Source organism: Astyanax mexicanus, chromosome 1, assembly GCF_023375975.1.
Source record: "Astyanax mexicanus isolate ESR-SI-001 chromosome 1, AstMex3_surface, whole genome shotgun sequence".
In the NCBI taxonomy this organism is placed as follows: domain Eukaryota; kingdom Metazoa; phylum Chordata; class Actinopteri; order Characiformes; family Acestrorhamphidae; genus Astyanax; species Astyanax mexicanus.
This window is the reverse complement of record NC_064408.1, coordinates 21,162,010-21,175,870: the sequence shown is the minus strand read 5'-3', so window position 1 is coordinate 21,175,870 and position 13,861 is coordinate 21,162,010. Positions and strand designations below refer to the sequence as shown.

General features: G+C 38.4%; 1 protein-coding gene across 1 annotated transcript; it reads right to left on the bottom strand.

The window, feature by feature from the left end:
* Positions 1 to 224: 224 nt before the first annotated feature.
* On the bottom strand, positions 225 to 7,121 carry rom1a (retinal outer segment membrane protein 1a). Its single transcript, XM_007253976.4, has 4 exons — positions 6,432 to 7,121; positions 3,803 to 4,233; positions 2,249 to 2,495; positions 225 to 1,665 (listed from the first exon to the last, which is right to left on the bottom strand). The coding sequence occupies exons 1-4, from the start codon at positions 6,579 to 6,581 to the stop codon at positions 1,435 to 1,437; spliced, it is 1,059 nt and encodes a 352-aa protein (XP_007254038.2). The 5' UTR covers positions 6,582 to 7,121; the 3' UTR covers positions 225 to 1,434.
* Between the last annotated feature and the right edge of the window lie 6,740 nt (positions 7,122 to 13,861).

Below are 13,861 nucleotides of genomic sequence, written 5' to 3'. Positions count from 1 at the left end.
CCAAAGTGAATGTGCTGCTGTGCCTGTGAGCTAGTTTTTGTGTGTATGTGTGTTTGTGTGTGGGGGTGTGTGCATGTGTTGGTGAGTGGGTGTTTGGTTGTAAGTGCATGATTTATTATTGGTAGTAGGTAGAAGTCAAAAAGACAGAGGCAAGTGGGAGATCTTTCAACGCATATCTATTCGCAGACAAAATTGCACTACACAACGAAGCAGTTAAAAACGTTACTTTTTATTCAATCCGACTCTCGTACTTTTCCGCAGTTCTGTAGTGCAGTATGTTTTCTGTTGCTTAGCAGAGCATTGAGCAAGGTCTGACTACACCAGCTTTAAACATTTACAATGCTTTTATCTTCTTGCATAATGTACAACAATATTGGTTTTAGTTTTTTTTTCAGGAGTTTTCTCAAATTTCATAGGACTTTTTGTTCCATTTATGTGTTGTCTGGAAAGCATTTGAATTAATATTTGTCTTGGAATTTAAAAAATCCTTAACCGAATTTAGACAGTCATTTGGTGCAATATTACTGATAAACAACAGTGTAAATGAGACAGTTAAAGTTAAATAGAATATAGCTGCTAATTAAAAGTCATTTGTTTTTTTCATATGGCTTAAAAAAAATAAATGTGAGGAGGAATCAGACAAAAATAACCATGCAGCTGGTTGGGAATGCATTGACCCAGGTTGGGAAAATGCAGCAGGAAGACTGCATTTTGAACCTCCTCAACTTGTTGCAGCTGCAGATGAATAATTAATGGTCTCATTGATCACCTAATGCTGGCAAAACATCGCAGCAGACTCCTGAAACCTTATTCTCTCAAGGCTTATCCAGCCAAGTAATGAAACACACCCAGAACAGCTTTGTGGCCACAGTTTGTTTGGGCCATATTCAGTCATCGTAATGCACACTCTGTCACAGCTGATCAGAGGTGACTGAGATGATTCTGAGAGGATTGTAAGACTGGATTTATGAAAACTGGTCTGAAAAACTGGGGTTTGACATTTACATAGAATAATGTTCGGATGGAGAGTTTTTTTTTAAGGGAAGGAAATTACAGTACTGGATACAAACGTACTAAAGAATCACACTTGTTCAAGAACCATCTTGTTTTTCAGGCCAAACTCAGTCATCAAAATATATTTTGTATCACAAATGGTAAGACATAACTGAGGTACTTAACTTGTACCATGGCTTATAACGGTAGGCATGGTTTAAAGCAGATTTTTTGTTTTTGAAAGACAATAAAGGGGGGGTAAGGTACGCTGTACAGTACTGAAGAATACAAAGTTAAAGTTAGATATGAAAGTAGAAGTTATAAAAGTATGAAACATTTCTGTTGTTCAGATCTTCAACTATTTCATTTTTTCTATTTCATCATTTGGTCAAATTTCTGGGATAATTTTCATGATTAATTAGTTTATTTCAAATAACGAAGTTATTTAGCCGGAGCTGCTGACGTCCCCGCAGCCCCTTCCTCCGCCTTGGCCTGCCCGTCTTCCACCTGGTTGAGCAGGAGAATTTTCATCACGGGATCCAGGTACTCCATGATGGTCTCAGAGATGCTCTTCTCCAACAGGTAGCCCTCCGTCTCGATCTCCATGTTCTCCTGCCCAAGGACTGCCTCCATGGATGTCTCCAGGTACCTCAGGCTCGCCAGCACAGTGCCCTGTGGGAAAACAGTGAGGTGGAGGGGTAAAGGGGTAGATATAGTTAGAATTTGTGGAATCACAAATCATTTTGTATCTTTGGCTATGTGTCTGAAAGTAGCTAGCTGACTTGATGTCTTGCTGCTCTTGTTGTCTCAGAAGGCAGTGTCTTGATGAAAGTATCTGTATCTGAATCACAAAGGCTACAATACGTCCTAACTTTGCCAGAGTACTGCCAGCTGATTGCTAGAAATGAGCATACAGCTATTATATCATAAGTCATACGCTTTTTTTGACAAATACAAAAATGGCAAGATAAAAAGAATGATTGCATTCTGCTTTAGAATCCTATCTAGTAGTTTTTTACATTTTAGACACAGCCCTTATGTCTTTGTGGTTGATTGCTGTGGGTTTTAGGGTCCCTCAAGTAATGAACGGTCTCAATTATAATTGGAAAAATCATATGAGGATTGAAGACGCACATTAAGTGCTCACCACAGCCTCTGTTTTCTCAGTGATTCTTCCCTTCAGTTGTCCCTGAGACAAACTCTACAAAATCAATCAAACAAACACAAACCTCCTGTCTTTTCTACTGTTCAGTACCTGAACCACAAAGACAGACAGCACCACAGCCGCAAAGCTGTTCATCAGGCCTATGTAGTAGTTGAGTAGCGCCTCCCTGCAGCCACGAACAAAGATGTTCATTTCCTCAGATTGGTACTCATAGTTGTAGTGGGCGGAGTTGTTGGTGAGTTTGTACTGGATGCAAGGTCTCGGAGAACTGGGGTTACAGCAGCTGAATGGGACCCCATCCAACAGGTAACGTCCATCCACATTGCTCCTGATACGGCTAGAAGAGACAAAGAAATGGGTAGATGGAAAAACAAGACGTCACAACATACTGTATGTCCATCCTGATTTAAACAACAGACAAATATTAAGTGAGCTAAATGTTTTAATGTCAAACAATTGTTAATATTGAGCTAAGTGGCAATGGTTGATATCTACAGTATACTCTGAGCACTCTGGGGTCTTCAGGTCACTTACCCCACTCCTGGAGATCTACCTTTCAGCGGATACATTTTTGGTACCAACCTACCTATCTGTTGATTGCCTTCAGAAATCCTTGTTTGCCTGAATTTGGTGTGTTTACAATTGGGATAAAAGTAAACTCTGTAGGAAGGCAAATCATCAATAGCAGGGCTTGTGACAACTGGAATAGGGTTTCTCAATTCCAGTTGTGAGAAGTCACAACTTTGCAAAGCCCAAAGCCTTGGCATGGCCTTGGGTCTTGGGTAAGTAATTAAGGTGTTCATCAACAAGTCACTATCAGTGATTACCAAACCAACAAAATGATTTGGATCTTATTTGGATGCCCCCTATCTGTAGAAAGGCTCCAACAATAGGAGGGAAGGTAAATCTTCAGGAGCAGGGCTTGTGACAACTGGAATAGGGTTTCTCAGTTCCATTTGTGAGTACACACTACTTTGCACAGCCCCAGGGTAAGTAATTAAGGTGTTCTTCAACTGTTTAGTTTACTATCAGTGATTACCAAACCAAAAACTCGATTTAGGTCTCAGTAGATCAGTAGAAAGGCTCCAACACCAGCTATTGACTCTTTTCAAACTGCTGCTGATGCAGCATCACTGTGTAGTTGGTGCACTCAGAGGAAAGCACAGTGAACCAGCTCTGATGCATCAGTAAACAGATGCCTGTGCTGACCATCATCAATTGGGGGGCGCCATCTACTACCCAACCCAACTGTGCACTCTTATACTTCAGTTTCTGTTTCTGTTATGGAGTTGGTTCCACCTGTGTGGCTCTAACAGCAAATGAGGAACTCTTCTGTTACTCAGTCAGCAGAGTGCTGGTGCCGGCACTATGGGCCTCAACACTTAATGTTTCTGCTCTGCAACTTTATGTAGTCTAATACGTTGTGGCTGTGGTTCCTAATTGCTTCCAATTTTTGCAAACACCACTCAAACAGAGTTGAAAGGCTGACTGCGAAAGTAGGTACTTAATTTTATATACCTGTGGCAATGGGACTGAATGTAGCTCCTGAGTTAAGTAATTAAGAGGTATGTCCCAATACTTTTGTAATAGTCTCATATTAGTCTTATTTTAAAACCCTATTCCTCAACTCCCAATCTCACTTACTCCTTAACCTCCTTAGAGCTGAAGTCCAGGTAGCGGTTGCTGATCCACTGCACCTCGAACCAGTCCTTGAAGTCATTGTTGCCACAGCACTGGAACTGCATCTGCAAGCGGTCGATGGTCTGTTTCTGGAAGCAGCGGCCTGGGGTGTCGGTGTCCTTGTAGAAGCGGATGCCGTTCTTCAGGCCGACCTTCAGCGAGCCTTCCAGGGTGCCTCTCATGATGAAGCTCAGGATAACACCAAGCAGCATGAGAGTGGTGAAGAAGATGGAGCAACAGAAGTAGGGCTTCAGAAAGGTCTTCCATGTCGGGAAACGCTCAGCATCCAGGGCGTCCTGGCAGATCCGTCCCGCAAAGTAGTTGATGCCCATGGAGGCCATCCCTGCTATGATCAGAGTGTTGGGCACAATGTAGGTCTCAGTGTTGTCCATTACCTACAGGAAAGATTTGGTGGTTATTGTGAAGCTCTAAGCATTGCTAGTCTGGTGTGTTGCTAGTCTGCTGACACATAGTGGATGGCTTTATTATAGGGCCTATTCAAGAGCCTGTCAAACCTATTCAGTCTACGTCTTTTGTGTTTTTTATTTATTAATATATGTAGCTTTATTCCATGTTAAAGCGTTTCGCTGTAAGATTTTTTTTATCCGTGATTGAAAGTATTTAAAGATCTGGAGGATGTTAATTGCTGACTGGTTTGCTTTCTCTTCCTACAGGTTTTAAGCTTTGAGCATCATGTTGCCCCTGACTCAGTTCCCCTTTTTATTTTAGCGGTTGCTCATTTTGCACAACATTTGTACTCTGAATAGGGCTGTGTATTGGCAAGAAACTCATGACACAATATGATATGTATCATGATATAGGAGTTACCATTAGATTTATTGTGATGTATTGTTTTTTTGCAAGCCATCCAATATTTTATTATTTTAAATCAAATTTTAGGAAAGTAATTAATAATAATACACAATCATACAAAATCTGAGTACAAGTCAGAAGAGTGGGATCTGAAGTGGTGCAACACTCCCATCTACTGTTTAGGGTTTAAATACAACACAAAATGAACCACTGTCTGCAACAAATCTTTATATTTAAATTATTTATTAAATCCATACAGTACTTGAAGCATGATATCGCAATACTTTGATATAGCAATATTTTATTACACTGATTACAAACAAATTTTGTATTGTCAAACTTACATAAAAATATATGCTTTGTCACTATTATTTAGACATGTATTTATATGGAAGCGGCCTTATTGTGATTTTTACGTCATGAATCCTCTGTAAAAACAGATGATTTTCAGAGAAAAATTGCAGAAAAATAATATAATATAGTATTGTATTTTTCTTTATAACCAAATAGAGCTAGTTTCAGAAAAAAAGTGTATACTACTGCCTACTATTAGAACATCCAACTAAATTTGTTTGGTTAGAACACATATATTTTGTTGAATTACATAACAACACCCTTATAGAGACCATAAGGATCCATAAGGTAAGTAGTTTAATGGGGCAAATTAAATCCTCCTAGGTTGTTATAGTGGATGAGACAGATTCATTATTATGACCTAGATTATGATCCATCCAGGCCACTGGACTACTCATAGGAGAGGACAGCTCCTAAGCCTATTCTAACCAGCTTAGGTAATATTTATATTCACCTAGGTTAATCCGGTCCAGATATTTCAGGTATGTCTAAATGTTCTAAATTAGTCATTTGAGGTATATTATCACAAATTAGCATTTTATTAGCATATTATATGTATTTTCAATCAAGTAATGTTGTCAATATGTATATTTTAATCTATGTATTGCTTGTTTTGAAGATACTGGTTCCAGAACAAATTTTAAATTTCATATAAGACCATGTTTTTTCGATAAATATACAAAATTGTATAATAGTATTCTGTAATATATCCAATATGTATCAGAAAGTGACACATTTTAGAAAGTAAAATTGAAATTTAATTTAAGTAATTTAATGACTGAAAATGCTATATATCATCAAGAATTAAGAATTAAATACATTTCTATACAAAAACACTTAAATACTCCAGACATATTCCAGACTTTATTGTCTGAGAGAATAGAGCAGATCATTTTTAGGAGGATTTCCATTGGGTGGTTCCATGCCTCCTGAAAATCTCCAGCTGTACGCTATATGTGTAAAAGGACAGCTCTGTCTGATAATGTGCAGACCTGATACTCCACAGACATTTTCTGAAGTTCTTATGTGAAAACAACAATAGTGTAAAACTCTGTAAATAGAGTGCAGTATATTAGTTGACATTTTCCCCAAACTGTAACAATCTGTAACTAATGCATAGAAATATGTAGCTTCTATTACATTCAAATAGTCATGTACATGATTCTATTATATAAAACAAGACTATTATTAATGTGGAAAAGAATTCAGTGTTACATTGATTTAGTGTTTCAGTGTTACATTCAGTGTAGTACATAAATGCCTGTAGAAGATACACTGGTAGTCGTGCATGTAGCATTAGCACAATGCCCTGTGTACAGGGCTACTAAAAGACACCAAGAAAGCATCAAGATTCTACATGTTCCATTTATATAGAATAACAAAATAAAGACTGTGTTTAAAGTGGGTACATGGGTGTGTTAAATACCTCTGCCCTTCTGCGTAGTTCTGTCTTCAGGAAACAGCCAAGGCAGAAGGTGATCGCTCCACCTAACGTAGCCAGCCAGGACAGAAGCCATAACCCCTGAGCCAGCTTCACCCTTTTCTCAAAGGGGAACTTCATTTTAGCCCACACCATTTTGACAGCCGAGTAGTTTTAGAAGTTCACAAAGAACACGATAAAGGAGAATGTCCGGGTTTGTAGAAGTAGAAGAAGAGTGGCGGAGTTTTGGAACAAATGAAACAATTGAAATTGCTTCTGAAGGTTTTCAAGGTGGATGGGAATTGCTGCAGATCCAGGCAATCAAGAACTTCTAGTAAAGCCAACGATGGTTCCGAATGGTTCTGGAGATGTTTGGAGATTTTTTAGTTTTTAGAATTTGAGATGAGATCTTCAGAAGGCAAAAATAGCTCTTGAAATCCAAAATCCAAGGTTGAATCCACCTGCCTCTCCGAATTTCTGGGTCAAATTGGTTTAACCCGAACAGTTCTTTAAGTTTTTGGTCCCGGTCACTTAATCCGTATGTGGTGGTCTGTCCGAGCTTTGGTGTGGTGATCCCCCCGATCGAGATGCTAAAGATAGATCAGATCCCACTCAGTGACGGAGAGTGGTACATTTGCACCTCTGAATCCATGCTTGGGTGAGACACACTGGATTCGGCCAAAGCTGGAGGTCTGGGGCGTCTTACCTGTAATCCCTTACCTATCCTATTACTGCGGCCCTCTCCAATGAGAATCCAGGGAACTGTCTGCTCAGCAGAGATTAAGACTGCAGCTGGACACTGAAGGATGCGGCCATCTTGCCTTATCATCTGCAAAAATATTGACATAGTGGACTTTCTTCAAGATCAGAAGACCATGAAACTTTTCCTCCATTTGTAAATGTTTGGCTAAGTATTCTAATAAGGAGCACGCCTTGTATACCAGTTACAGAGCAGCTGATTTTTTTCTGAGCTGCATGAACATTTTGTTATGTGACTGTAGTCTCCTAAATGAGACAATGTAGGGAATGTGATTAGTAGACAAGTGGGCCTTTCTGGAGCACATTTTCTTCACAAATAACATGAGACAGATATTGAACAGAGGGTGTTCCTAGAAGGATTGTGTAAAAGATGGGGGCTGCAGGGAGGGGAAGAATGAAAGTGTGGATAATCCTGCTTTAATGTCCTTTAACAGGCTCACTGGTGTGAATTTAAACTGCTGAATGGTTTGTCTTACTGTGATTGCACACATTAAGGGATTAAGGCCTAGTAGTAGGTTTGTCTCAGTTTGTTGTACCACAGCAGATGACTTAACTGGCTGGATGCTTTTAGTTGACTGTGCATAAACAGCTCTGGAAAAAAACAGTTTTGATGATCACAGCAATGAAACCAAGTTAAACTGCTTATTTTTTTATACCAGGAGTGGCATAGAGTTATCCAAAATCAGTGTGTAAACCTGGTGGAGGAGAACATGCCAAGATGCATGATAACTGTGAATAAAAACCAGGGTTATTCCACCAAATATTGATTTCTGAACCCCTTAAAACTTTATGAAAATGAACTTGTATTCTTCGCATTATTTGAGGTCTGAAACACTAATATTTAATGTACTATACTGCCTAACCTACACTATTAAGATCAGTATATTGCTTATATCTTACAGTATTGGGTGTAGTATGCAATTTGGATGCAGCCTCTGTTTTTTAAAAGACTCCCCAGATAGCAAAAAAAAATCATAAAATCATACAGACCCTTTCTAAGCTGCAAATGCCCGGTCCTGTTTTGAACCTAGGCTAATTTCTGGCCCAAATGCTCAACTCACATCCAAGCTGAATGCTGCATGTGCGAACACCCCTGTTTGCAGAGTATAATATGGGAATCGGCCTGCGCCACTTAAGCCAACACCCCGGTTGCAGAGTATAGTATGGCAATCAGCCTACACCACTTTTGCCAACTCTCTGGTTGACAAGTATAAACAACATTTGGCTCAATTCCGCGTGGCCGATGCCGAGTCTCAACCGATGCTGCTCTACATGAGTTGAGTTGAACCCATTCTTCATGCTATCTGGGTAAAGTGTGACACACTCTCACATGTAAACACATTATTATTACTAAAAATCTGTAAAGGTCACTATTTGCAAGACTAAATCTACATTACATACTTTTTGGGATTATTTCCCGTCTTGCTCAAGGTGGACATTTCAAACAAACTGTTAAAAATAGAGCATATTTAGAAGCAACTTTTGGCCCCAGCTGCCCTTGTGGGTGCAAAAACTTTTTCAAAAACTGAAAAAAGTCCTTGAAAACTTGTTTGGTATAAAGCCATCATGAGAATAAGAAAGCAATTGAAATTCTAAGAGAGGAGACCAGCTTCAGTTTTTTACTACATTGGCTGAAAGTTAAGAAGGGTTTAACTTCTCCTGTAAAGTTGTTATTTCAGAGATACTGTTTACTTATTCTGTAACACCAGAAGTGGTGCGGTGCAAAGGCTGTACATATAATGTCTCATGAATGCAAAAATAGCAAGGTCAAATGCAGCTTTTAAGTGTGTTGTGCCACTTATTTTATATTCATCATAGGCAAAGAGTCAGTCAGCCTAAACTAATCAAATATCAGTACAAATGCAATTCATAATGGGTAAATGTTAAATTAAATGTGCAAAAAATGTATTTTAAGATGTTTTTTGTATAAATTATGTGGTTTAGTTCAAGGCAAAAATGCTCAGATGGTGTTTAACAGGCCTGTTTAACACCCTGTTCATTTGCAAAAGCTAAAAAAAATCCATGTAATCTGGTTTACTTTTAACACTGTAAGAAAGAACTGTTTAATTACAGATATTCTTGAGCCTCACCAGACAGTGTTGCTGTCCTTGCTTTTTGTCCTCTCACTATTATTCTGTTAATAATCTGAAATGTATGTAGCTTTACATTTTTTGCCTTGACCCCACTTGGTTCTCCAGGTGGTTCTCTCAAACCTTACTATTAAAATACTTTAGTCTTTAGCTCCAGTTTGTTGGTCAACTGAGGTAGTCTGGTAAGGTTTTGAGGGAGCAAATAATGGAAAGATCCCTGTTAGCCATATTTCTTGAGTTTGAGCTCTGTTTCAGCAGACACTCATACAAAAAAAGACGCAGTCGGGAGGTCTATACGTAGCAACCCATATTGCTGTGTTTGAGGTTCCTTGTATGTCTGTGTTTTCTTTGAACCCCCTCTATTGAACTATGGTGAGGGAAAAAGTTTCACATTCCAGAACTTTAAAATATTATTTCTGCTTTATTTAAACAACAAAAACCTCCAATATCAATTAGATTTCATTAAGATAATTTTTGTTCACAATTTGGAAAGCTATTAATGTCTTTAAGACATTTATTTCCCATGTGAAGCTACATTGCCTGAAAAAAGAATCTAGAATGTGTACCTGGAGTGGACAAAAATGATCAGTGCACCATTCAGTTCAGCAGCCAGTTCTTGTAATTTTCTCTGTAATTTTTTCAAAAGAGGAGGGAAAAAAATACAAAAAAACAAAAACACAAAGATTCCTTGTAAAACTAAGACGTATCCCAGAAGCCACTGTAAATTTTGATTATTTTTAAACTTAGTAATTAAAGTAATCCCATTTAACAAGAGTTTAAGTTGCAATTCTATGTTGTCAGTAGTCCCCAACACTTATTCCATGTGGCAATTTCAGCTGCTAAAAGAGTTGGCATATTGCACTCTACAGTCTTCATCAGCCTCTACCCCAAGCATGAGACTGGTCCCTAAGCAGTAGTTTAAGTGTACAGTTTATTTTAAACCAGCATTCATTTTTAAAGATCCTTCTTTCCAATTTGTCAGACAGACAATCATTCTGCCCGCTTTCCCTGATGCATCTGATGCTCATTACTGTGTCCAGTCCAGGCATTTCAAATCCTTTCACCAGCCTGAGTATTTGTTTTTCTGTTTGACGATTGGAGCAGAGACTGGCAAACTGGGTTGTGGAAGTCATTAGGGATGTTTACAACTTGGTAGGAGCTTTATTTCACCAGCAGCATTGTAGCTTTCTGGGATCGTCTATGACAGGTTTCATTTATGACAGGTTTGTGGAGAGTGCATCAGCCTGCACATTTACTAGCTTTTACTATGAGAATTTTGCCTGTTTTTAAACAACACAGTAAATTTGCAATTGTTAAATCAATACTGTTAGTGCTGAAGTGCTGAACACTTACAATAATAGTTAAATAAAAATGTACTGTGCATAAATGACACTGTCCTACTACATGTAGCATTAAGAATCAGCCTGAGCCCAGATGACATATGGCAGCATTGGAGAAGATCGACATCGGCTATGCAGAATTGGGCCGTTGGCACACGGGGTCAGGTAGATTGTTGTATTATACTCTGCATCTGGGGTACTGGAACATGCAGTTATGGTAGATTGTTGTATTATACTCGGCAACAGGGGTATTGTAACATGCAGCTCAGGTACACTGTTGTATTATACTCGGCAACCGGGGTATTGGAACATGCAGCTCAGGTAGTTGGTTGCATTATACTCTGCAATCAAGGTATTGGAACATGCAGCTCAGGTAGATAATCACATTATACTTTGCAACCGGGGTATTGGTACATGCAGCTCAGGTAGACTGTCGTATTATTCTCTGCAACCGAGGTATTGGAACATGCAGTTCAGGTAGACTGTCGTATTATACTTTGCAACCGGGAGAGATTTTTACTATCTGTGACTTATTATGTTATTGTTATTGGTACTAGGGCTGTGTATTGGAAAGAGCCATGCCATAACATATCCGTAACGTATCCTGACACAGAGTTGTGATTCCATTTACATGAATACATATTGTGATACTGTAAGTACTGTAAAATGATACATATTGACATGCCACATGTCATGAGACAGATATCATTCAGGTTCTCTTTGGGTGGTAATGCCTTCTACAGTACTTCTACAGGTATAGGTCTTTCTGAGAATTTATACAATATTGCATTACATAAAATCGCAATACTCAATTGTATCAATATTTTCTAACCCTCCTGTATGTTACAGGGCTTCTACAGTGTTGGTACAGCTCTGTGATCTGTACAAGGAAACAATGGTCAATTCTTTAAAGTTCTAAAGAGGTTCTAAAGCAGATGTGATGTGGGAAGGCTGATAATCGTTAGATGCGTGTGTCACATGATTTCATTGGTACAAAGCCTCAACCTGCCACATTCCTGAAACAGTTATTCACAGTTCTGTACCACCTGTGTCAGTCTTCCACAGAACCATGCTCACACTCACAACCAGTGTTTCACTCTGGCACTGATGATTTGTAAATAATCTGAAGAGATCCCTGTGAAATGATTGTACGATTGTGAGATTGCCACACTGTGAATAAGGAAATCACTCACCATGCATGTCACTTGCAGCGTCTAGTTTCTCAGAGAAAAAATTCAGAAGGGTGCAGAAAACGTATTGAGTGATGTCAGTAGGTCACTGTGTATTTCTCGGTGGTTCTGCTTCATGAATTTTAAAAAGGCTCTGAGTTATAGTCTTGAATGACAGTCATGCTGCATGACTCAGATCACTTTCAGGCTTTCTTCCTGAGAAGCTACAAAAATCCTTTTTTTGATCTCGGCTCCATAAATGCAGCACCATTTCGATTCAGCACCAGCACAGAGTTGGTGGTACATTACATATTCAAATGTGTATAGACACCCCTTCTAATGCTACTTTAAGTTGCACCAGTTGCTGGCAAAGGTGTGCAAATGTACAAAGACGATGTCTTTCCTCCTCTAAAAAAGTATTGCCTAACCATTTGTCATTATTTCTAAAACCAGACATGGGCTAAGAGGTGTATAAAGCAAGCCCACAAGCATCCAAGTGCATTAATATAAAGAGTTAATAGTGTGTCTCCCCTATGGCTGCCATAACATTCCTTAATTTTCTGTATTGGGTTTCTACTAGCAGTTAAAACATTACATTTAGGTTTGATTGCATTCAGCAACTAGAGCTTTAGCAAAGTCAGTCTAGTTTCGGATTATTCATTCTAGTTCTAGATCACAATTGGTCTTCCATCCCCCAGATATTGATCACTCAAGAGAACACAGCTCCTTCCACTGCTTCACAGCTCCACAACTCTAATCCTGGAGGGCTTTATTGATGGAACCATGATTTCTGCTCTGTAAGAGAAAATCCTGAAGGACACTGTCTGGCCATCAGTTTAATACCTTAAGCTCAAGCATACATGGGTTCTGCAGCAGGACAATGATCCAAAGCACACCAGCAAGTCTACCTCTGAATATGTTTGACTAAAGTAAGTCCTACTGTGTTCTAAGCCACACAATTTTTGTGACAAAATTAAGATCTAAAATGCATGTTCTTTAGGTTTAGAGAAGCTTTCGGGTGCATGTTTATTTACATAAATATATATCATGTGCAATGTGTGTAATACACTGCTAAAACATGTGGCTCAAATGTGCCTCAGACCACCTCCTGAGGGATTATATCAGAATTATATCTGTTTTAAATGCATCGTGAGTAAGTTTACACTTGCATATTTATCTGATTTGGTCTTACCCAAATATAATCTTTACCGGGTGTAAACGTGATCTAAATGACACATCATGTTCATTTATTTCCCTTTTTAAACTTAAAACACATTTATCAAAAATCCAAAATGACTATAATGTTATATTATTAAATTGTTAATGTTGTGATTCACTAAGTCTCCCTGTGTCAGTGGCATATATGCCCATTGAAAATGAATGCATTTCTGTACAATGCAAATATATAAAAAAAACCTTTGCTGGGACATTTCACTCGAGTTCTATTGAGTCTCTAACACGGATAATCTTCGTACTAGGCTACATACGTCTGCTATGCCCGTATAAATCAATAGGGTGTCAGAATGGTATATGTTTATACTTCTCATCCAACCACAATCGAATTCGATCTCTGGAGAGATTTATCTGAATATTTTTTTGTTTCACAATGAGAAGCTGGAATGAAAATAAACTATAATAAAGTAAAGATAAGGGGGCTTTTTTTTAAATGTCCATAATTGTTTGAAAATGTAAGAAGTAGAAGTAAAAATGGTCTGAAATATAATTACTCCAGTAAAGTTAAGTAAGATAACTACGTATTTGTACTTCATTACTTGACACCTCTGAGTTCAATAGATTCAACAACCATTTTTTATCCAGGATGTTCCGTTAAATCAGAGGACAAGGCTCAGGCACAGTTTCATAGTTTCTTTCTCTACTTTTATTTATTACATTCAGGAAAAAAATCAATATGGAGGTGTATAATCCACAAAGCCTGAGGTCAAAATCAATGTACATGGGGGCAACCTATACCAGACACATACAAATCTATACCTACCTATCTTGATTTAAATTGATGTCTTCTGTGTTTTTTTACTAGTTTGTACTGTATCTAATATAACAAGTCACAACCTAAAGCA

Bases quoted from the DNA above. Each gene is read 5' to 3' on its own strand.
- rom1a (XM_007253976.4), bottom strand. From the start codon at position 6,581: ATGGTGTGGGCTAAAATGAAGTTCCCCTTTGAGAAAAGGGTGAAGCTG. The intron at 4,234-6,431 runs GTATTTAACACA...TCTTTCCTGTAG, and splicing joins AACTACGCAGAAGGGCAGAG to GTAATGGACAACACTGAGAC. The intron at 1,666-2,248 runs GTACTGAACAGT...GTTTTCCCACAG, and splicing joins TGTCTGTCTTTGTGGTTCAG to GGCACTGTGCTGGCGAGCCT.